Here is a 23,441-nt window from a genome sequence, read left to right on the forward strand (position 1 = left end):
GGCAGGCCTGTTTGTTTGCCCCTGCCCATGCCAAGCCTGGTGTTTACAGCCACTGCTGATCCACTCCGCAGCACTGCATAGATGAGCGATATGAGACTCATTAGCCCTGATTGCATTTATCCACTTCCGTGCTCCACTGGCCGGTAACAGCTCAGGCTAGTGATTGATAGAAATACAACAGGGGTCAAAAGCAGAGAAATTAGACCCTGTTGAGTGGAGGATTTAAGCGTTTTGTCAGTCAGCTTGGGAACATATTGTGGGGGTATTGGACTGAGTGCTTTTCAGCTGCATTTTTTGTAATGCTGTAGTCCTTGAAGACAAGGACCTTTTTTTTTTTTTTTTTTGTATAACTTTAAGTATCATATAAATTAAAGGTGCTGTATGCAAAAAAAAAAAAAAAAAAAAACAATAAATAAAAAATACAAAAAATCACATAAAAAGTTACTACCTGACAGATCACTGGAGTAGATGTCTTGAGAAATCACACCTGTCTCTGTGAAAGCTTTATGCTTTGGAATCTACAAAAAAAAAAAAAAAAAAAAAAGTAAGGGGGCTGGGAGAGGTCCACATTTTTAAGCCAATCAGAAATGCTCTCAGCCTGTTAATAATTGTGTGTGGGTTCCGGTTTGCTGACATGTCTTTGGAGGGTGGTGTTTTAGAGAAATGGCGTGTGGTTGAAGTTATCAGAGTGGCTAAAATCACTTTCAGGACCTATAAGCAAGTGTGAGATGTGTATATGCTTACAGTAAACTTGGGTAAGATGGCTAAATTTCCTCTCCACACCGGAATTTTTTTTTAAAATCAAAGTTTCAAACCGTTTTTCCGTGTTTGCCTTTGGATTGGTATGGTCTGAAAAATGAATTGTAAAGCTTTACACGGACCCACCGGCCCCTTTTGCTGTGACTTAAAAATCACTCTAGAACAACAGGAAATTTACTAGTCAAAATTAAATAATAAATACAACTGTAAATATACAAGAATAATAATACATATAAACATAACAATAAAAATAATAATTATAATTGAAAAATAAATCATGACCTCTATAAAGATTAACATAAATCTCATAATTTTTTATTTCAACAAACGGCTTCAACAGCGATTGAAGGGATATAATTTGATGTTCTGTACTTTCAGAATTTGGACATTAACTTATTTACCACCTGCTGGTGGAATCTCCAAACTGAACCTGACCTCAATTATGTGCAAAACTACCAATTTTAATAATGAATGAATAGTCGATATTAAAAGAATATTCCGGGTTCAGTACAAGTTAAGTCAATCGCCAGCATTTGTGGCATTATATTGATTAACACACAAATTAATTTTGACTTGCCCATCCTTTTAAAAAAAATTGAGGTTACTTACAATGGAAATGAATTGGGCCAATCCGTAAATGTTAAAATACTCACTCTTTTATAAGTACAGTATAGCCACAAGACGTAAACAATATGCATGTTAACATGATTTTAGTGTGATAAAATCACTTACTAACATTTCTGTGTAAAGTTATAGCCAATTTTCAACTTTGTTGCCATGATGATGTAATGTCAACACTTACGAAAATCGAGAGTTCAAACTTGCCACAAATTCGTCACTGATAAATTTCACATGCAAATGAGCTTTGCGGCAAACTTGCGGCAAATTGTCTATTGTTGTCAAAGGTTTTCCGGAGGTTCACCACTACCATTGAAGAGCTGAAAACTTCTGCCAAACATTTGCAGCGAATCAAAAGCTCATTTGCATGTGAAAATAACAAGTGGCAAATTTGCGGCTAGTTTAGAGAACAAAACCTAAAATCCTAAAAGGACTGTAAAAAATGCAGATTTAAACAACTTTACAGTTTAAACAATACATGAGTTTTAACAAGAATTAATGTAACTGCTATTATAAAGTTATAAGCTTCACATTTCTGCCTTTAAACCCTCCAGGAATTGGCCTCATAAACTTCCATTGTAAATGCCTCACTGTAACCTCGGTTTTTGCTTTTTTTTTTTTTTTTTTTTAAGAAAAGGACAGACGAGGCAAAATTATTAAAAAAAAATTTTGTATTAAAAAAAAAAAAAAAAAAAAAAACTCAAGTGGTGGGGACCCAACATAAGACTGGAATCAATTTGAACACTGGATTGACCTTAACTTGTATCGGAGTATTCCTTTAAGAATAATAATATATAATATAGACTTGTTATGTTTATGTGGCACGAGTCAGACGTGTTTCAGAGGGATATATGGACACTATAAGCGCAGCATTTCAACATGGTAACTAACGGATATTCAACAAATAAAATGGCTAAATAACTACAACATCTTATTGCACAAAACTATCAAAGTAGGAAATAGGAAAGGCTCCAATAAAGAATGGCACAAAACCGCTTGTGCCCATCCTGAACCCAGAATAATGCGTTTCAATGTAAACAGAGAGCTTGAGATTCTTGGGGGTGATCCTTGCTGCCCATTCAAAAGTACAGAACTGCAAGATAATATGGCATGTACATGACATTGAGTAGTTTAACCCTTTTTACTGCAACTATTTATTTAAGCAGTGTCAGACAGAATCAGCAAAAGACTTTAATCTCTCCACAACACCTCACAAATATGGGAATATTGCAATAATACAGTAGAGGATTTAACGTACAACAGTGATTGTCTTAAAATGTGTTGTTGATGAAGCGCCTTGATTGCTGTAACAGCAGCGGTGCATAAATTGACTAAACTTCAAGCATTAAAAAGACTAAACTTCTTGCAGTGTTTAACTGTGCTGACTATTATTCACTTTTAAGTACAGCAAGCTATAATCACGCAAAAACACTAAGAAGTTGCATCTCAATTAATTTGAGAATTACATCTCCCAATAAAACTACCACCACTAACAATATTAATGTTAGTTGTTGACCCCACAAATCGACTAGTCAGTTGTTAGACGACTAGTCGATTAGTCGTCCACTGTAGCACATCCCTAATTTAAACGTTACTCTGAGGGGTACATTAAGTCAAACAGTTTTTATTTAGAATGAGTCATACAGTAATGCTGCTTTTTATTTGTTTAACTAAATCTCAATATCTGACAATATCTTCTCCTCATTTCCTTTACCTCCACCTAAATGTGCCTTCATATAATTAAGAGTAAAATGATTCAGGAGAAATCTACAGTATATGTCAAGAATAACAAGTCAGGCCAGGATAATCTGGTATGAAATTCAATTAAAACGTATGCTACGTATTACATCCTGCAAACACTGCGGCAACATCTCATGGTTTTCAACCTTGATCTTTGACAAGGCTCCAGTATTCAAGCTCTGGGCTGGAAACACATCCTTTCATGCCATTCTGGATCAGTCATCACTGCATGTGGAACCTCGGCTCATTGTTTTATGTCAGGCAGAATGTAAAGGGCAAGTGACAAAGAGCGCTGAGGCAGGAGTCTGTGCTTCTATCAGGGATACAGACCCAGAAACACATGCATGGAAGGAGGACAGAACTGCACTCTGCTCACTGCCATTAATTATGGAACAGACAGCAGTGGTGTGCCCAGGCGGACTGTTTTATGTAGGTAGAATGAGTTGTCAGTCTCAGGAATGCACATTACCGAAACCCTGGGCAGCACTGACAATTCCCAAGATTTCATAAAAAGGCACTCTCCGTTGAGTTTAACAAGTAGGTTAGAAGGTAGAAAAGTGCTACCGTGGTGCAACGAATCAGGACTGCATGATCAGAGTTCACAAAGGGCAATGTGACTGATGCTTATGGGACAATATTTTTATTGCTCTGTCTCACCTTTTGGTCCCTGGCACATTCTCTCATTTGGACTTTAACGAGAGTCAGTGCACTTTTGAAAGTACATTCCTGTTTTCAGGCTTCTTCAATATGACAGATTCGCATTAGACATACGCTGCCTACTTTCATCGTGTAGGTGACCTGTGGCTGACCCATGACAATTGCAGTAATTTCTTCTGAGAGATACAGCCTTCACACAAGTTCTTCTGGTGGTGACTGGAGGCAGTGCTCTGCAGTGTGGGATAGTTTCAGTTAGCCTTTTCTCTTGTGCTCAAGTTCAGGGATTTTCAAACTTTTTAATGCCAAATATGATGATAAGTACCCCTAAATATGATGATCCTCTTGGCAAGGACTTCCTTTCCTAAAATATAAAGACAGCTATTTATTTTTATGTTTAAAGACTGACAGATTTATAGTGGGGTCCATTTTAGAGATGCATCAATGTATCTGCCAAACTTCGGTAGGCTACTGGCTGATAAAAGCAATTATCAGCTGATTGTTTAAAACAGCTGATGGTGGATTATTTCCTATTAATTAAAAGGGTCCAGTAAAATGTGCCTACAACTTGTGGTGTGTGCAAAAGAAAACGTCTCTCTTTGAGTGACAATGACAGAGTTTTGCACTGCTAAGATTTCACAAGATGGAACTAGCCTACCGTTAAAACACAACTAATTTGATTACTCACCTCAAAGCTATTATTTAAATTTCTTTCAAAGCTGTGTAATTAATTATCAGTTATTTGAAACAAGGTAGCATAAAAAAAAAAAGAAAAGAGAAATATTAGAGACATTTTAATTTCAAGCAAGCTACAGACAACAGTGACAATGAACTCTATAAAGTTATAGTTTTCACAAAACTATATGCATATTTTTATTTCTCACTGTTAAATTCCATCTTGTAATTTTATCTACAAATTTCCACAGATCCCCTAGCACCTCCTATGTGGACCTGGAACCTAGTTTGAAAACTCCTGCTTTAGCTCACTGACCACATTTACATGCACTGATGAAAACGTTTAATCCAGGGTTTTTGCAGAAAGCGGCATTCTGAAATGTCATGTAAACAAGAACGCAGATTTTCTTACGCCACTTAAGGGATTAAGAGAAAGCGATTTTACACACCCAGGTTTCTCCCGGAGAACGTGGTTTAATGTGGCCATGTTAACACCTAAGTGGCTTTCTTATAGGTTTTTGAACAGACCGGATAACAAACATCATAAAATGGAGCCTAACAACAAGTCAACACATGATTAAAGTGGGAAAAGCACACACACTATAAACTGTTCCCATTTATACACTCTAATGTAAAATATCGATGGTCCCTCTCGTTTGTGTATATGTGCTTGTACATTGGGGGAATCCCAGAGTTTTACATAAGAGGGAAACACTACTATTGCAGCGCAATTTCGCTGCAGGTCGTGATAGAAAGTTAAGGTAACAAACAGTGACAACTCTGGAATATCTGGAAATAAAGTGAATCAATGGAGAATAAAATAGCAAAGTCTTCCTCAGATGCCATGTTTGTTATTTACACAAGAGTCATGGGGAAATTATGTTGCTGTGGAAAAAGCTGCTTACCGTCCGAGCCGCATGTATACGAGAGTAAAGTGTACGATGCTTATTCAGTGCATGTAAACTGGAACGCCGCTTTCTCGCAATACACTGCTTTCTTGTAATAAGCCGCATTCTGGTGTCCATGCAAATGTAGTCACTGTCTCTCTGGACAAGATCTGGCATTCACAACGGATCTTTCACATCAATGGCCTGTCTTTTTTTTTTTTTTTTTGCATTGTTTTAGCGCATGTGATCTAGGTATGCTGGAAATGCACTCGACTGCACTGTGCATTTTAAATTTTCTTGTTCATCATTTGATCATCATTTGATGAATAACTGCTGCCAGATCAATAGAAAATGTATGCAAACATCTCTTTTAAGTCAAATTCTATTTATCACCTACATTTCGCTGGTGGTAATAGCACGATGTTAATTGCACCAGGCAAATTAACCAGGTTAAACTGGATTGTGGGTGGTTATTAAATAAGACACAGCTTTTATACTCAAGTATCACATGCAAAAGTGGTACAACTGGTTAGTGAATTCAACCCTTGTTTCTCTCAAGAGCTGGCACTCGCAACAGTGGCCTGCGGTCATCTTCTTTTGATCTGTGTTTTGATATATTTCTGTTCTGTCCAATCACAGGCTAAAAAAGCCACAATGTGTCTTCGTGTTGTACGTGGGTACTAACGTGCAGCAATTAAAACATTTCAAGTGAGATGATTTCACACTGGAAGATTATTATTATTTTTTTTATTATTGTTTTTTTGCGCTCTAATCTTGAGACAATTTCCTTTCTTCCACCCTCTCTGGGATGTGCTAAAATACTAGTTAATGATGTTGCCAGAGCAGATTACACCAGGCTTTGCTTAGAGTGTCTCTATGAGCATCTCTTTGAAGGTTGTAATCCGTGGATTTGGGCTCGGATGTGGGAGATGAACGGAGAGTCGCAAGTTGAAATCCGAGAACAGCATCCACCACGTTGACCTGCCTTCAGAGCTTAGTCTGGGAGATTTAGACATGGCTTGGGGGAAGTACAGTATGTAAGGATGCTAACCACACACGCATATTTGTTTGATGCAATTTAGAAACATGATTACCTGAAGCCTGAAGCAAAAAAGAAGGGCTTGAAAGCAGTTTACATAAAAAAAATCTAAGGTTGTAATTTTTGGCAACATGTTTCAACTGCAAAGGAAGCTACTGAGTGCTCGTCACTTCCAAATTTCTAAATTGCATCAAGATTTAAGGAAAAAATTATTGTAAGGAAAAAAATTATTAATGCAACATAATCTTAGTATCAAAACAGAAATAAAGATAAGTTTAAGAGTCATGCAGACAATGCACTATGGTAAATAAGCAACGAGGGGGAGTTCACCCAAAAATAAAAATTCTCATAATTTATTCACCCTCATGCCATAGCAGATGTGTGTGACTTTCTTTCTTCTGTTGAACACAAACGAAGACTTTTAGAAGAAAATCTCAGCTCTATAGGTCCATACAATGGTAACCAAAATTCGAAGTTCCAAAAAGCACATAAAGTCAGCATAAAAGTGATCCATAAGACTCCAGTGTTTAATAAATGTCTTCTGAAGCAATCCAATCAGTTTTGAGTGAGTACAGTATAACTATATATAGTATAACTCCTTTTTCAGTATAAATCATGACATCAGCAGTCTCCTTGGCGATCATGAGCTCAAGCTTGATTACACTTCCCATGGACCCTTTTCACAGACCTGTTTCTGTGTTTCCACCTTCTATAACAACATAAATGTAGCAATTTCTTTATATTTCCAATTTTACAAATATTTCGTGTAAATTTATAACATTATACTCTGCATTATATTACCCTGGAAATGGAATACATTTTTAAAAAATCAGTTACCATAGCTGCGATGAGGCTTCTAACACTGCTGAGGGGGTGACAGAAAATTTGGCCTGTTTCTCTCTTCTTACTGATATTATCCAGCTCTTTATATTTTATCTTCTTTTGCAAAGCTGTGAAAGCATAATCGTTGCTGTTGGTGCAAACGGGTAAGCAAAGATGTAATTTGCTGTGGTCCCCCATTCACCGGCATTCAGTTGGTTTAGCCAACTATGATGACTTCCGCTTCGCGGCACACAGACATGTGAAAAGGGTCCATAGTGCCATCTTGCGCTCTGCTCTGGAAGTGTTATCGAGCTTGAAATCATGATTGTGCCTAGAGACTGCAATGGCAAAATGTCAAGGGGAAAAGGAGTAATATTTTGTTCTGTTCTTACCCAAAACTGATTGGATCGCTTCAGAAGACCTGGATTAATACACTGGAGTCGTATGGATTACGTTTATACTGCCTTTGTGTTTTTTTGAGCATCAAAGTTTTGGTCACTATTCACTTGCATTGTATGGACCTACAGAGCTGAAATATTCTTCTAAAAATCTTCATTTGTGTTCTGCAGAAGAAAGAAAGTCAAATACATCTGGGATGGCATGAGGGTGAGTAAATAAGAATTTAAGCTATTTTAACACTGAAAAAATAACGTTCATCACCTTAAAAGTAACTGCTCAGGTATCTAAAAGATTATAAGTTATTGTTAAATGACAGGAAATAAATACAATTTTGTAATTGTTTTATTTTTATTTTTTATATATAGATTTATTTAGATTTTTTTTGTTTGCAAAATAATCTTTTTTAGATCTGTATAAAAAAAGAAAAAAAAAAGTGTTTGACGGTGATATAAACCGATGCCCACACATGCATGGATTCATCCACTCTGCAATTAAAGAGTGCCTTCTGTTAAACCAAATGTAACTGTAGCTAAAGAGGGGCATGTGCCACTTTTTGCTGTCAATTGCACTCAGAACACCGGTTACCTACTTCTCTTTGCATAAATTAGTCATATTTCTCTCTCTGTTTCCGTATGCCTCTCACCCTCTCGTTCCTCTATTACATATGCACATCCTCTCTAACCCATATGCTCCCTTAAAACACTTTCTCCCTGTCTAGTCTCTGTGCTCTTGCTAAAAGTAAGAAGCAGTACTGCAGGGGTCAGGGGTTGGATCGCTTTTCCTCTAGAGATGGTATGCAATGTTAATTCTATGATGCACATGTCACAATTCATCTCTTCATAACATAATTCCAGCATGATGAAAACTGACTGTGTAGCTTCTACCCTGATATGCAATTCAAGGGTTGATAGGAGAAAATTAACACACCAAAACAATTTAACCTTGGGGAGAGGAATGACATGGAGCTCTAAACTAAAAGCACATATACAGTGTAGAGTAGTACCCTGTATGTGTGAGTGTTTGTATATAAGTGCTGCCACTAAAAGCTCTGTTGAATGTTGGCTGTTTCTCCTGGATTCGTTCCCAGTGCGGTGTCTTAAGCAGGCATTTGAGGATTTCTTTCTCAGTCTAAAGCATCCTTCCAAGCACTCCAGAAGCTTTTCTTAAAAACTGCCCTGCTGCACGTACACACTCCCTCCATACTGCCCTGATAGTGCTAATCCATCCTCATGTCGCAGATATCTCCTCCACTGCTGTAGTGTGGCTGCTGGGAGGAGCTTTTATGGCTGTAGACATATTTGTGGGGTTTATTCGGAATGGCACAGTTAGGGGCTGTTCACTCCAAATACGTTTTGTGTCCATCTATGCTGTTTTTCAATTGTTTTCCTATGTAAACATTAACCATTGCTGCACTGATTTTAGTCCCTCGCATAGGGGTGCCACGTTTTTCAGACTTTGTGTAAAGTTAAAAAGAACTTCAGCTGTTAAAAACGCATCTCAAAACACCTGTGTTCGTGGCGCTTCATCTAGATTTGTTTTTTTTAATGCAAGGACATGATGTTCATGTGAATGGTCCCTAACATGCTTAAAGCTTGTTAGAAACGTTTTACGAGAGAGACCAAAGAATTTAGTGTTTTCCTTAAAAAGGGGCAACCAGGGAATGTTGTAAGACACTTCATTTTAATGTCAACATAACTTTAGAATTGTGTCTAAAACTTTGATGCAATATTCTCATATTTATTACAAATTGAAGTAGTTTTAATATCTACTACTTATCCCTATACTGTGTAGATTAGTTTCAAGTATAAAGTAGGGCTGTGCAGAATGATGCAATCATAAATAGATAGTCGCGGTTGTTTACTTTATGTTAGATACCTGTATATATTATAAATATATTTATTTAGATCCTCATATACTGTATTTATCTATTTGTACATTCATATCAAACCCTTTCAATAATGAGGAAGCATTCCATCTAAAAAAGCATCCAGTGTGGTCAGAAGCGCCTCTGTGAGGCGTGAGAGAGATTAAAATTAATTCTCTCTTGCAGACCTGCTGGATCTCTCTTACGCATTTACCGCAGTTTCAGTTAGGGCTGGGTAAAAATATAGATTTTTCCAATGCATCGCGAACTTAGTTTAAACAATATCGTTATGAATTCTTATATCCCAAGATCAATCTTTCACTTCATGGAACAACCCTCTATAATGCAAGTAAATCACTCACATGTGCGACCAAATCACATGCTATGCAACTAAAAATGCCGGTGATTAGCCACTGGCTGGTGAATGCTCAGATTTCACTTACCAGTGATTGAGTAGTATAGTGGAGATGATGTATTAGCATAGAGGTCCTTTCTGTGTGTCCAAAGAAGAGATCCACGGATCCATACATCATTGAATAATGTCCCTTTTAATACTCTGTTTTTTGTTTTTTTTTACTGTCAGTTGTTGAATAGAAACTAAAAAAAAAAAAAAAGTGTTTTATTCTAATCACACATGGATGCGTTAAAGAAACCATGCTTGTCTTCTCTCATTATATCCGCTCACTGGCTGATGCAGGTATCTTAAGAAGTTACTGATTTAGCATGTGTTCTACATATCAGTGTAAATACTTGTAAAAATTATGCAAGTAAACAATATAAATGTAACAAAACTATATACTCACCGACCACTTTATTAGGTACACCTGTACACCTACTTATTCCTGTGAATAAATCTAATCAGCCAATCCTGTGGCAGCAATGCAATGCACAAAATCATGCAGATATGGGTCAGCGTCTTTAAAGGAAACACCCCGGCGTTACATCTTTAATGCAGTTATATTTAATGCATTATAGGTTTATTAAAGATCAAATAATAAGGAAGCTTGTCATGTAAATAACTACAAACTCCAAAACTGGCATTTCTCTGTGCGGTCAGCGCCTCATCTATTAGTTGTGCGAATGTCCCGATCTAAGGGGGAGAGATTGAAACTGCATCCAGCTCATGCACACTCTGCAATATGCAGATTTCTTAATAAGAAAGAGTTTGTTTTTTTATGAGTTAAAGATGGATTGAAGTGAACAAAAAAGTTAGAGAGGGTAGTCTTCGCACCATTATACACTGCAACAAAATAAGTTTGATTTATTTTTGTTTTGGCTTGTTTTCCAATATAAATATCTAAAACTCCTTTAAAACAACATACATTTTCTTTAGCAGTTATACTGTAGATGTAAAATTTGTTATCTGAGAATGCTGAAAATAATATAAAAAATACAAATATTTTAAAATATCTAAAAATCCTTTAAAAAAAGATGCATTCACCTGAGAAGCAGCATATAAGATATTTAGACTTGCTTTTAGAGAATAGATCTTGAATATAAGTATATTTTGTCTTTAATGCACTCGCAAATGTATAACCAAGTGAAACAATACACTTATAGAAAATACACTTATATTTAAGATAAATTCTTTTAAAGCAAGTCTAAATATCTTATGTTGCTTCTAAAGTAAATATTTCTTGTTTTAAGGATTTTTAGACAATTTTAAATGGAAAACAAGACAAAAACACTTGATAACAATATAATTTTTAATTCTGTGAATGTCATTTAGAGGCATTTTTAAAAGATGATTTTGTCCTCTTTAATGTTTGTAAGCAGGTTTAATACAACCTTTTAAGTCGGGGCACAAGCTGAATAATCGGTTAAGAGCTAATGATTAATTGTTGCAATAATCGCCGAATAATCATTCTAAAAATCATTAGTTGCAGCCCTAATTGAATCATGACATATGTATCACGATACCTATCGTATCGTGGAATGGCTGGCGATTCCCAGCCCTTGTACAAAGTGTGCTGTTGTAATAATATACCCCACTACCGTGGTGGGCTGTAAAACTAAGAAAACATAGGCGTTTTAATATTTGTGCATGAACATACTGTGATAATGAAATTGTTTATAATAATTGTTATGCCCCATAGTGTTACAACACTCCACGTCATGGTCAGCCATTACAGTTTTTAATGTTATATATCAAATTATAGGAGAAACTGCTGATCGCAAAATCTGATTATAAACCAGAAGTTTTACTTTCTCAAATTTGTGTTTTGTCCTATGAATCCTTTATATATATATATATATATATACAGGTGCATCTCAATAAATTAGAATGTTGTGGAAAAGTTCATTTATTTCAGTAATTCAACTCAAATTGTGAAACTCGTGTATTAAATAAATTCAATGCACAGACTGAAGTAGTTTAAGTCTTTGGTTCTTTTAATTGTGATGATTTTGGCTCACATTTAACAAAAACCCACCAATTCACTATCTCAAAAAATTAGAATATGGTGACATACCAATCAGCTAATCAACTCAAAACACCTGCAAAGGTTTCCTGAGCCTTCAAAATGGTCTCTCAGTTTGGTTCACTAGGCTGCACAATCATGGGGAAGACTGCTGATCTGACAGTTGTCCAGAAGACAATCATTGACACCCTTCACAAGGAGGGTAAGCCACAAACATTCATTGCCAAAGAAGCTGGCTGTTCACAGAGTGCTGTATCCAAGCATGTTAACAGAAAGTTGAGTGGAAGGAAAAAGTGTTGAAGAAAAAGATGCACAACCAACCAAGAGAACCGCAGCCTTATGAGAATTGTCAAGCAAAATCGATTCAAGAATTTGGGTGAACTTCACAAGGAATGGACTGAGGCTGGGGTCAAGGCATCAACCACACACAGACATGTCAAGGAATTTGGCTACAGTTGTCGTATTCCTCTTGTTAAGCCACTCCTGAACCACAGACAACATCAGAGGCGTCTTACCTGGGCTAAGGAGAAGAAAAACTGGACTGTTGCCCAGTGGTCCAAAGTCCTCTTTTCAGATGAGAGCAAGTTTTGTATTTCATTTGGAAACCAAGGTCCTAGAGTCTGGAGGAAGGGTGGAGAAGCTCATAGCCCAAGTTGCTTGAAGTCCAGTGTTAAATTTCCACAGTCTGTGATGATTTGAGGTGCAATGTCATCTGCTGGTGTTGGTCCATTGTGTTTTTTGAAAACCAAAGTCACTGCACCCGTTTACCAAGAAATTTTGGAGCACTTCATGCTTCCTTCTGCTGACCAGCTTTTTAAAGATGCTGATTTAATTTTCCAGCAGGATTTGGCACCTGCCCACACTGCCAAAAGCATCAAAAGTTGGTTAAATGACCATGGTGTTGGTGTGCTTGACTGGCCAGCAAACTCACCAGACCTGAACCCCATAGAGAATCTATGGGGTATTGTCAAGAGGAAAATGAGAAACAAGAGACCAAAAAATGCAGATGAGCTGAAGGCCACTGTCAAAGAAACCTGGGCTTCCATACCACCTCAGCAGTGCCACAAACTGATCACCTCCATGCCATGCCGAATTGAGGCAGTAATTAAAGCAAAAGGAGCCCCTACCAAGTATTGGGTACATATACAGTAAATGAACATACTTTCCAGAAGGCCAACAATTCACTAAAAATGTTTTTTTTATTGGTCTTATGATGTATTCTAATTTTTTGAGATAGTGAATTGGTGGGTTTTTGTTAAATGTGAGCAAAATCATCACAATTAAAAGAACCAAAGACTTAAACTACTTCAGTCTGTGTGCATTGCATTTATTTAATACACGAGTTTCACAATTAGAGTTGAATTACTGAAATAAATGAACTTTTACACGACATTCTAATTTATTGAGATGCACCTGTATATATATATATATATATATATATATATATATATATATATATATATATATATATATTTATTTATTTTTTTTTTCTTAGTTTATTTTAGTTTTATAGCAACTTCTAATCTCACCTCAGCGGGGTGGGGGGGTTAAATTGGTTATACTGATGGCGTTACATCTCATCCTGCATTTCAACACTTCCCAGTCTCCCCTACATCATTTGCAGACAGGCCTCCATATTTTAGACAAAGCAAACTCTGAATGTTTTTCAGGAATGTGTTTCTGTGTAGACAGACTAGACAAACATAAGAGCAATCTGACCTCAATATCTGTGCTCATCATGTAAAGAAACAATAACAGTGGAGAATAGAGGACTGTACATAAAATCGAGCATGAGAAAGAGACGTCATTAATTATTGATCCCCCATCACTGCTAGAGAAGTAACGTGACTGGGAGAAAAAAAGCTATATTAATTTTAATGCTGCTCAGTCTGAAGCCTGATTGGAAAAAGGGAACCTGTATTGATCGGCAGCAATACTTTGTTGTGTGGGGAATATCAACATGAAATGTAATAAGAGTTTATGATTTATTACTGGTCTGGTGGTCCACTGAGAAACATCTTTTGGGGTTGTGGAGTGGCAGAAAGACATGAACATTCTCAGTGATCTCTAAAGGACTTTGCTCCTCTCTCATTTCCTGTTAATTAGTGCTCATTTTTTACTGTTGAATTTCAAATGTTCCCTGCAGTCATTTAAACACTGATTAAAACCTTGAGACGTCAGTAATAACAGGTGTTAAAGAAGGAGTTGTGCTCTGTGAGAACTTGAAGAATGAGATGTCCTGAAAAGGATGAAATTACTTTTAAAAAGATTTTATCCACATGCTTGATAGCCCCTAGTCATTGGCTCATATTACAATCATTTTACAAAAATAATGCAAATACATACAGAAAAATATATTAAAAGACAAATGTGGTATGATCATCATCATCATAATAATAATAATAATAATAACAACTTTTAAACTAATTAAATAAATGCAGAATAGTACTTGCTACTAGCTACTTTCATACTGTAGATAGGACCAAGATGAAATTATGAATGTTTGGAAAATACAAAAACACATGAAATACAGTACCTAAAGTACCTAAGTAAACCTGAAGTACCTAAAATATTATCTGCTTCAAACTCAAACCCACTCCAAGTTAATATACATGTTACAGCAATGTCAAGCTAAATAATTCAGTTCTGAAAGCATAGCCAATTTACCATGTTAAAACTGAAATATTCTGCTTCTAGTGGACAATTTTACTGCATAGGCCTAGTGCACAATTTACAAACCCAAGTGTCCTGGTGCTTTCAAAACAGAAGGATATCCTTGGCTTGCTTTCCCGGACAAGACAAGAGCACATACAGTATATTTTGACATGTGAGACTTGTGTGAATCACATCAACAGGTAACGGTCAAATAACATGACATTGCCTCTGCTCCTGACTGACAAGAAGGGTAATCAGTTGGTACGAGTCTGGCTGGGGCACAACATTAGGCTCTTGCATGCAAAAGAAATGTGAGAAATTACTGCTGTGAATGGATCACAAACTTCTAGTTCCATATAATGCATGGCTCAACAATAAAAATTGCCTGATGGCTCCACAAATAAATGCAGAACCGATTGCATAAGTGCAGTAAAGTTTATTACTCGACTTAAAAAATTTACATGACTGCGCTTTTGCAAAAGCCTTTGATAGTGACGTTGATGCACAAATATAACTGGTCTGATCTGTTACCACACATGGATGCTGTTTGTAATCTCAAAATTGCTAGAGTAAAAATACTTTGTTCCTTTTTTATTTCAAGCAGAAACAGACAAATAGCAAGTAGTGATTTTGATCCATTAAGAAAGTTTTTTACTTCACATTTAAGCAACATCATTTCAAAAAGTTTATCCTACTCAAATGCATGTGACATCAAATAAACAAAAATTAAGTCAGCATTAATCCAAAAGCAATCAGATTGCCATAAAAATGTAATCCAAGAGATTACGTTACTGGCTCCAATTTTTGTCATGCAATTTGTAATCAGTACCATATTACAATTTCTACAAACCACCACTGGCTTTCTGTTTTACTTTAGTGCATAAATTTAAATGTATTTTTTTTTTTTCTGACATGTCATTGTTGCCAGACAAAATCCTTATTGTCGAACCCTGAACTTTACAGGCTATTCCATTCTTGTGCTTTTATTAAATTTGAAAGCAACATGATAAAAAAGACACCAGTGTTCAATAAGCAGTTACATTTATCATTAATAATAGTTGGAATAAACAGTTCTTACACTAAGTAATATAGTTTATTATCCTAGGTGTTTGCAGTTGCCAAGCACGTAGCAACTTGGTGTATAAACATAGAAAGTGAGGTCACAGGTGTGGGTATATTTTACAACGGCTTTGAATGTGGCTTATCCAATAAGAATTTAAAGTTGGAATTATCCATTTTACAAGTTACATTTCAGTCCTAGATGGACATTGCTACAGTTTGTACTGTACCAAATGGTGTGGGTCCATCTTCTATATTTCACTCAGTAATTTTATTCGCACTGTAAGTGATTGCACGTGAAGCCCATAAGTGGGATGTGGTTTGGCTGTCTGAACTAACAGATGAAGAGGCCACACTGGCGTCATACCTCTGAGAGTCTATCAGCTTAATAAAAGTGTCAAGGCGCTTGATTTGTTATGTCTGTTAATAACAGAAGCAAAGGGGTCCGACGGGAATGAGATTAAACACGTGGCTAGAACTGACGTACAGGTGCTGTCATTTGTCTTCACTCATACAGATTGCCAACCCTATACACTTCTCTATCGTTTTCTCTATAACTCACACACAAACATTCAATCTTCAGAGATGTTTACACCACAGTGCTGCTCTCAAGCTTTGGCTCTGTATCGATATGTGAGATTTTAGATCTTGTCATCCTCCCCAGTCAAGGAGCTTTGTACAGAACGTCCACAATGCATTACCCCACAATTTTTAGATTATGCTGTGTTACGAAGGTCTGAATAATCAAATTCCTACTTTGAAAAATGCAATGAAACACAACTTGAAGTCGGATTTCCAACTTGGAAACTTGTGCATAAATCTAGATCTTCACATTTGACACAATAATGTCCCAAATTGTTAATAAACTCCTGTTGACATGAGTCCTGTTTTGTTTCTGCTTGTTAAGATGCTGCTTTTAAACAGCATACTCTCTCAGGACCATGATGTATGGGTTGACCCTACACTTTGTCCCACTTCTAATTGCGTCACTGTAAGTGTACTTGTTGAGGTCTGTATATCCTATGCAATTTAATAAAAATTTGGTTGTCACCAAAATTTTTCAGGAGTGAATTCAGTTCTAGAATTGGTAAATAACCCAAACTCTGTGTGTACAGAATGGGATTAAGCACTGTGAATGTGGCCTTTGACAGCTGTATCAGGCAGACTGCCATGTTTAATGTATGGCATGGCCACTGTATATGTGGTAGAGTAGCAGAAAATTGGTCAATGTGACACATGTGCAGATTAAGCACAAAGAGTGGCATGTTTTGTTAGTGCTTTTAACCTTGCAGTGTTCTTAAAGTCTAGGCATGTTCTGCCTTAAATACTATTCCAATCAATTAAACTCAAACCATTTTGGTGAAATCTCTAGGGACAGTGGTTAAAAGGTCACACACATGAACTGAAAGTACTCAAAAGGAAGTATTTGGTAGAAGAAAAATGAGGTTATGTCAAAACCCACCACTCAAAAAGGGCTACGGCAGGTCAAAAACGTTAAATAATGGATATTGAGACCCTAGTTTCTGTGGTGAAGTTTAAATTATATTATTATAATACTATATTGTAATTCTCTGGAAAGGAATGCATGTATGCTGTAAAATAATTTTTAGAAACATTTATATGACCACACTGTATAGATATGTCTACTGGGGCTCTAGACTACCCTTCCATCATGGCAACTATAGAATATTGCCATGATGGATTGGCATCAGCCTAACTGTAAGTGTTCATGGAAACCAGTTACATTCACCTGGGGGAAGCAAATTGCACCTGTATATTGAACACACAGGGAATATATGAATATCAGGGAAGTAACTGGGTGGTAGGGTATGAATGTTTCCCTCTAGTAATCACAAGGAGATTGGAGCCATTAGGCTCACTGATGATGGAGCCATAGGAAGCCATGGCTCATTAAGGCAGATTGCAAATGTCATATTGGTGCTTCCTCTTTGGTCTTGCATTGAAGGATTGCAATGAAATTCATTATTGAATTGGAGCCAAGGCACGCATGACCCAAAGTAAGTGTGATTAAATCACTGGTGAAGCTTTCGAAGGGAAGGTCAACCAAACTGCATTAGGACTAATTCTTCAACCCCTCTTCCAACCCACCTTACCACTTTTCCAGCCAATCACCAAAAGCCCATTACAGAGGAGGTTAGGATAATTCATGTTTCAGATGTAATTTTGATTTAAATCCTGATTGAATCAAACACGTGTGTTTTTCTCACATAGCCTCTGTAAAAAGTACAGAGCAAATTACCTACTGTTTTTTTGACTAGCTCAGGGATCCTCTGAGAAATCTAATCCTGTGTGTGAAGGGGTGTCTTTGATTGTGATAATGTCACTAAAGGTACCCCTTAAGGAAAATATGTATCAAGATTTTTTTTTGCAAGGGGACCTTTTAACCCAAGTGTGTGGCTTTTAGCCCCTGGGACAGTAACTGGACAGTTATTGATTTGTATTTTTATTTAAAGGTGCACAATCATTTTTTTTTTTTTTTAAATAAGTCGTCTTGGGCTGCATATGAAAGCTTTTTCACAAGTTGAACCATTGGATTAGCCACACCCCCTCCTTCCAAAGCCCCACACTCCAAAGATACCAAATGAGCTTTATTGAGACCGATATAGAGCAGGAGCACTTGTTTAAAAAAAAAAAAAAAAAAAAAAAAAACACACACCAGCAAAAATAGCAGCCTCAACTGACAACTGTTATAAGCAACATGGCATAAAAAGGCATTAAGCCTCAGTTCACTGCAAATACAATACTATGAGAACGTAAAAAATGATTGACTGGCAGAAAGCGTCAGAGACCGCATCCCATGGACACTTTTTTGTTTGCGGTTTGAGTCTAGTGTTGTCACAGAAACCAGTAAGATATCTCATGACACAAATTTCATTAAAGGGTTAGTTCACCCACATGCCATCCCAACCAGCAAAATTTATCTGGCCCACTTGGGGGCCACATACTTTATTTAGTTGTGGCCCAGTATACGGACCACAGTGTGTAAACTGAAGGAGGAACTGGTGTGGACCAGATGTGGCCCATAGAAAGCTCGTAGTATTGATCTTTAAGTCCAGATGTGGCCTGAGAATGCCACATAGATATTAACTGTCATATTCAAATAAAATGAAAAAGGTTTAATTGAATTTTTTATTTTTGTTGAAGTTCATCAGTTGCCAATACAGAGAAGTACAGAACAGTTTAAAGGGTTAGTTCACCCAAATGAAAATTCTCTTATTTACTCACTCTCATGCTGTAATGTTGGGTACAGGGAGTGGAAGAGAGGAGACGCAGGAGTAGAATCTTTAAATCCTTTAATTATAATGCTGGAGTGGAACAAACAATGGCACTAACTTCACAATAACAAAACAAGGAAACACTTTAACAATACACTTCATTAACTCAATGCAACACTTCAAGGACTGACAAATGAACAAAACTAGAGGGTATACATACACAGGGAAACTAATGAGGGAATGGAAGGCAGGTGTGGATGAACAGATGGAAGTGATTAGGGCAGTGAACTATGGGAGATGTAGTCCAGTGGAAAACTTCAAAATAAGAGTCCTTGAAGAAAATGAGGGAGACAGACTGTGACACATGCCAGCCCAGATTTGTATGACTTTCTTTCTTCTGCAGAACACAAATACATTTTTTTTGAAGAATATGTCAGCTCTGTAGGTCCATACAATTGAAGTGAATGGTGATCAGACCTTTGTAGCTCCAAAAATCACATAAAGGAAATATAGGAGTAATCCATATGACTCTAGTGGTTAAATACATATCTGAAGTGATAGGTGAATGATTTTTAAGTTTATCAGCTGTCAGTTCAGAGAAAAGTAAAATGCTTCAAAATGATGTTGCAACCCATAAATGCAGCTCTGTGAATATGTACATTAAACACATTCATTAATTTTTAACAAGGCATAAATTTGCCTATGGCATAAATGAACTTTAGAACAGAAGTAGACTGGGAATGGGGTGGGTATATTTTCCTCTTTTAAAATCAAATAGGGATGTTTACTATTAAACTGCACTGACTGATTTGATCAATTACTGATTTGATCAGTTACAATTAATTTGATAAATGTATTGATTTTATTAATCTGAGTGTGTGAGTGCATGGTAATGACAGGTTATTACTACTCGCTGCATCTCTTCCTTCCTCCTTCACGGTATGAAGCCAGCTGCAACCACCGTTTCATTACTGACAAGTGATTCTTTCGGACAGCATCTAATGAACATAAGCAGAAAAATCAAAGATATTAACTTCTGGCAGAAATGGGATACGATGTCTACCTTGACATCGAACATCATTGGAGCCTACACAAAATAATCCACGTACAAGATTGAACTTTCCATTGACATATAAGTAATGTAATGTAATTAATTAATTAATTACAGAGTGCTAGCTAATATAATATTATTTCAGCTAACGTTACCTGTGCGAAGTAAAGCCTAAGAACTCCAACAAATGAGACAGTAACGAATGAAACTAGCTAAAACAATCCAGCTCATGGAATGTCAATTAGTTAGCTATACAGTTCAGTAGTCATTGTACAAAGTTAAACAGCTAAATATAATTAACAATGTAATTTAACGGGTTTTCTAACGTTAGCTATGTTCTTTCTCCTAACAGGCTATTACAGCTAACGTTATATATGTAGATATAGAAAATGATTTTCTCCTTGACAATTAAAACATCTAAAAAGACTGGAAACTGAATATAAAGTACCAACTGATTTTTATCCTCTCGAAAACGAAGAGTCAGGTTACACCTACGTACATCCACACCAATTGGAGTAACAGAGATTCTTTTCAGGTGGTCAATTCGTTAAGTGTAAACTGTTTTTTCACAAAAGCAGTTTATTCAGCACACTGAAGCATCTCCTACATACACATCCATTCAGAAAAAACGGCCTATTGTCTCCTCGCCAGTGTACTGCCATAGAATGTCTATGGGACCGCAGTGTTATGCTATTTTATCCCAAGCTTGTAGGCTCCCCTATTCGAAGGGCTCTACGAGTATTAACCGCCAAAACTGTTTCAGTCATCTGTGTTCCGTAATTTTAGTAGTGGGTCGCTTGTGACATTTTTTTTTTATTTTATTATATATTTTTTTTTAAAGAAAATAACAAATTGTACACACAAGAGTACACATACTAATTACAGGAACATAGTTATAAATTAAACAATACACATGCACAATATTATGTTTGTACATTAGCAACCATGAGAGTAACACCTGTCTGTGGAATCTAGCAAGTTTTTCAGGTATTTTACCAACATCAAAATTACAATGCAATAAAAATTATTTTCTACCTAATTTTTTAAATGTAAGGTTTGGAACTTTATACCACTTGCTTATTTTTAATATAATTTTGGAACATATCAGACTACACCTACAAAAGTACATACAAACTACACCGAGTATGGATCTGCATTGCAGAGCTGCTTTCAGCCGAGATTGGCCCACATGGGAAAAGCCATCTATCAGCCAGAAGTGGTGTGTACAGTCGGCACGACTTTGGCCAGTGATCTTTTCGCCGATGTCGGCATTGAGCCGACAGTGGCACACTTCTGCCGGAATCAGTGCAAATGTGCTTGCTGTCTGGGAGGTGTGTATGACTTTCTTTCTTCTGCTGAACACATTTGAAGAAAAATAGAAAATATCTTGGTTCACCTCTGAATCTCCAAGACAGTCAACATAAACGTCATCCATACAACTCCATTGGTTAAATTAATGTCTTCTAAAGTGAAACAATCGCTTTTGCTGCAAATCTTCACAATTTTGAAGGTTATTAAACATGAGATCAAAACCAACATTTTTTTCAGTGCTAATCATTTATTTTGAACTTCGTCTAAAACCGTAATTACACATTGTGCTGCCTCCATTACACCAACATTTTACCTTTTTGGCAACTTTCTGTGTAAAATAACAGTTGGGGGCTCAAGTACTGCTGGCATCCCCTCCAATGTAAAAAGAGGAAATAAACTGACCTTCCATAATGCCCACATCCAGACAATAGACACTCCCATTTTAGCATTTACAGAAATCCCAATCCTGTCTGAATTGGTACACAAAAATTCACAGACATCCTATGTTGAAATGTTTAGAAAATTAATCTCGTCCGCATAGTGCTAAAGATATAAAAGCCATCTTTCATCTTAATAACGCTCTCCTTCTTCCATTCCTCAGATTGCCGGTTTGTAACTGATTATTTCACCCGGACGCCTCGCAAGCTCAGCGCTTACCGCTCTTTTGCCAGCGTTGAGCTGTTCCACTTCAACATGCCTGAAGACACTGTGGTGGCTGTCTGGAACCTCATCACCTTCAAGGAGCAGGGGGGCACCTTCGGAGACAGCTGCCCAGACCGCAACGTGACAGTGTGAGTTGGCGAAACTTCCAGGTTATATTCATTGGGGGGGGGGGGGGATCAGATACAGTATGTTCAGTCAGCATTTAATATGAAAGGAAGGGCTATGTAAAAGCCAAATGTCAAATGCATGACTTTCTGATGCTTGCACAGAAGAGCACGTACACTCTGACCTGACAAAATACATTTTAAGTCAAGTCCAAGGATCATTTCCCAGATGCTGATTATTTCTGCTCGCTCTATAAAAATGCATTTATCTAGTGTGGTGATGCCGGAATCACAGTATAACGGCATACTGGAGATTCATAAGCATTAAAAACCAAGTGACACACATAAGATTTAAAACTGTAACATTGCTGGCAATGACAAGCAGACAAAGACGGTAATTAAGCAGAACCCATGTGCAGTTTATTTACATGGTGCAGTAAATCCATAAACTGGAAACCCAAGACGTGAAATGAAAACATAAACATGAACAGGAAACATGAACCTTAACTATAAACTTGACTCTAGAATTGACTATAAAACAAAACATAAACATGAACTAGACTTGACTTCCAAACAATGTACATTAACAATACTCGACAATGGCAAACATGAGGGCTTAAATACTTGGACTTGGGAGAACACATGACAATGATAACCAATGAACACACAGAACTTTAAACAAGATGAGACTGCTAACAAGCTAATGAAACAATGAACCAATGGGACAAGACACAAGAACATGGGAAACACATGACAAGATCACATGACAATGAAGCAGGAACAAACATGGCATGGAACTATTTTACCAAAATTAAAGACATGAACAAAAACACATAAAACCATGACATACCCCCCCCACTAGGGGCCCCAAAACAAAAACAACAAAAAAATGTGGAGCAGAGGCGGGCCAGGACCATGGAGCAGAGGCAGGCCAGGACCGTGGAGCAGAGGCTTGCTTGTGACATGGCATGGAGCAGTCTGGGGCTTGGCTGAGACATGGCATGGAGCAGACTGAAGCATGGCTGTGACATGGCATGGAGCAGACTCAGGCGTGGCTGTGACATGGCATGGAGCAGACTCAGGCATGGCTGTGACATGGCATGGAGCAGACTCAGGATCAGGGGCAGAAGGTGGCGCAAGCTCTGCGACCATTACGTGGGACCCTGGCTTGTCGACCATGACGTGGGACCCTGGTTCATCGACCATGACGTGGGACCCTGGCTCGGCGGCCATGACGTGGGACCCTGGCACGGCGGCCATGACGTGGGACCCTGGCTCGGCGGCCATGATGTGGGACTCTGGCTCGGCGGCCATGACGTGGGACTCTGGCTCGGCGGCCATGACGTGGGACTCTGGCTTGGCATCCACCTCCCCCACAGTGAATGATGAACCACATATCAGTAGGGCAAGGTCAATAAATTGAGTCAGGCTGTAGGTACTCCGGCCGTCTGGCATCAAGGAGGAGATTGGCTCATTCAACCCAAA

The 23,441-nt window shown here is 37.4% G+C and overlaps 1 protein-coding gene across 1 annotated transcript in view; it reads left to right on the plus strand.

Annotated features, from left to right (window-relative positions):
• The window catches only part of LOC127424495 (transmembrane protein 8B-like), a 251,801-nt gene that overhangs the window by 37,160 nt on the left and 191,200 nt on the right, over window positions 1–23,441 (plus strand). Inside the window, exon 2 of the mRNA XM_051669777.1 lies at window positions 21,791–21,980. Coding sequence (XP_051525737.1) covers window positions 21,791–21,980 — 190 coding nt within the window. The remainder of the gene's footprint in view (window positions 1–21,790; window positions 21,981–23,441) is intronic.

This window comes from Myxocyprinus asiaticus, chromosome 3, assembly GCF_019703515.2.
Source record: "Myxocyprinus asiaticus isolate MX2 ecotype Aquarium Trade chromosome 3, UBuf_Myxa_2, whole genome shotgun sequence".
In the NCBI taxonomy this organism is placed as follows: Eukaryota; Metazoa; Chordata; class Actinopteri; order Cypriniformes; family Catostomidae; genus Myxocyprinus; species Myxocyprinus asiaticus.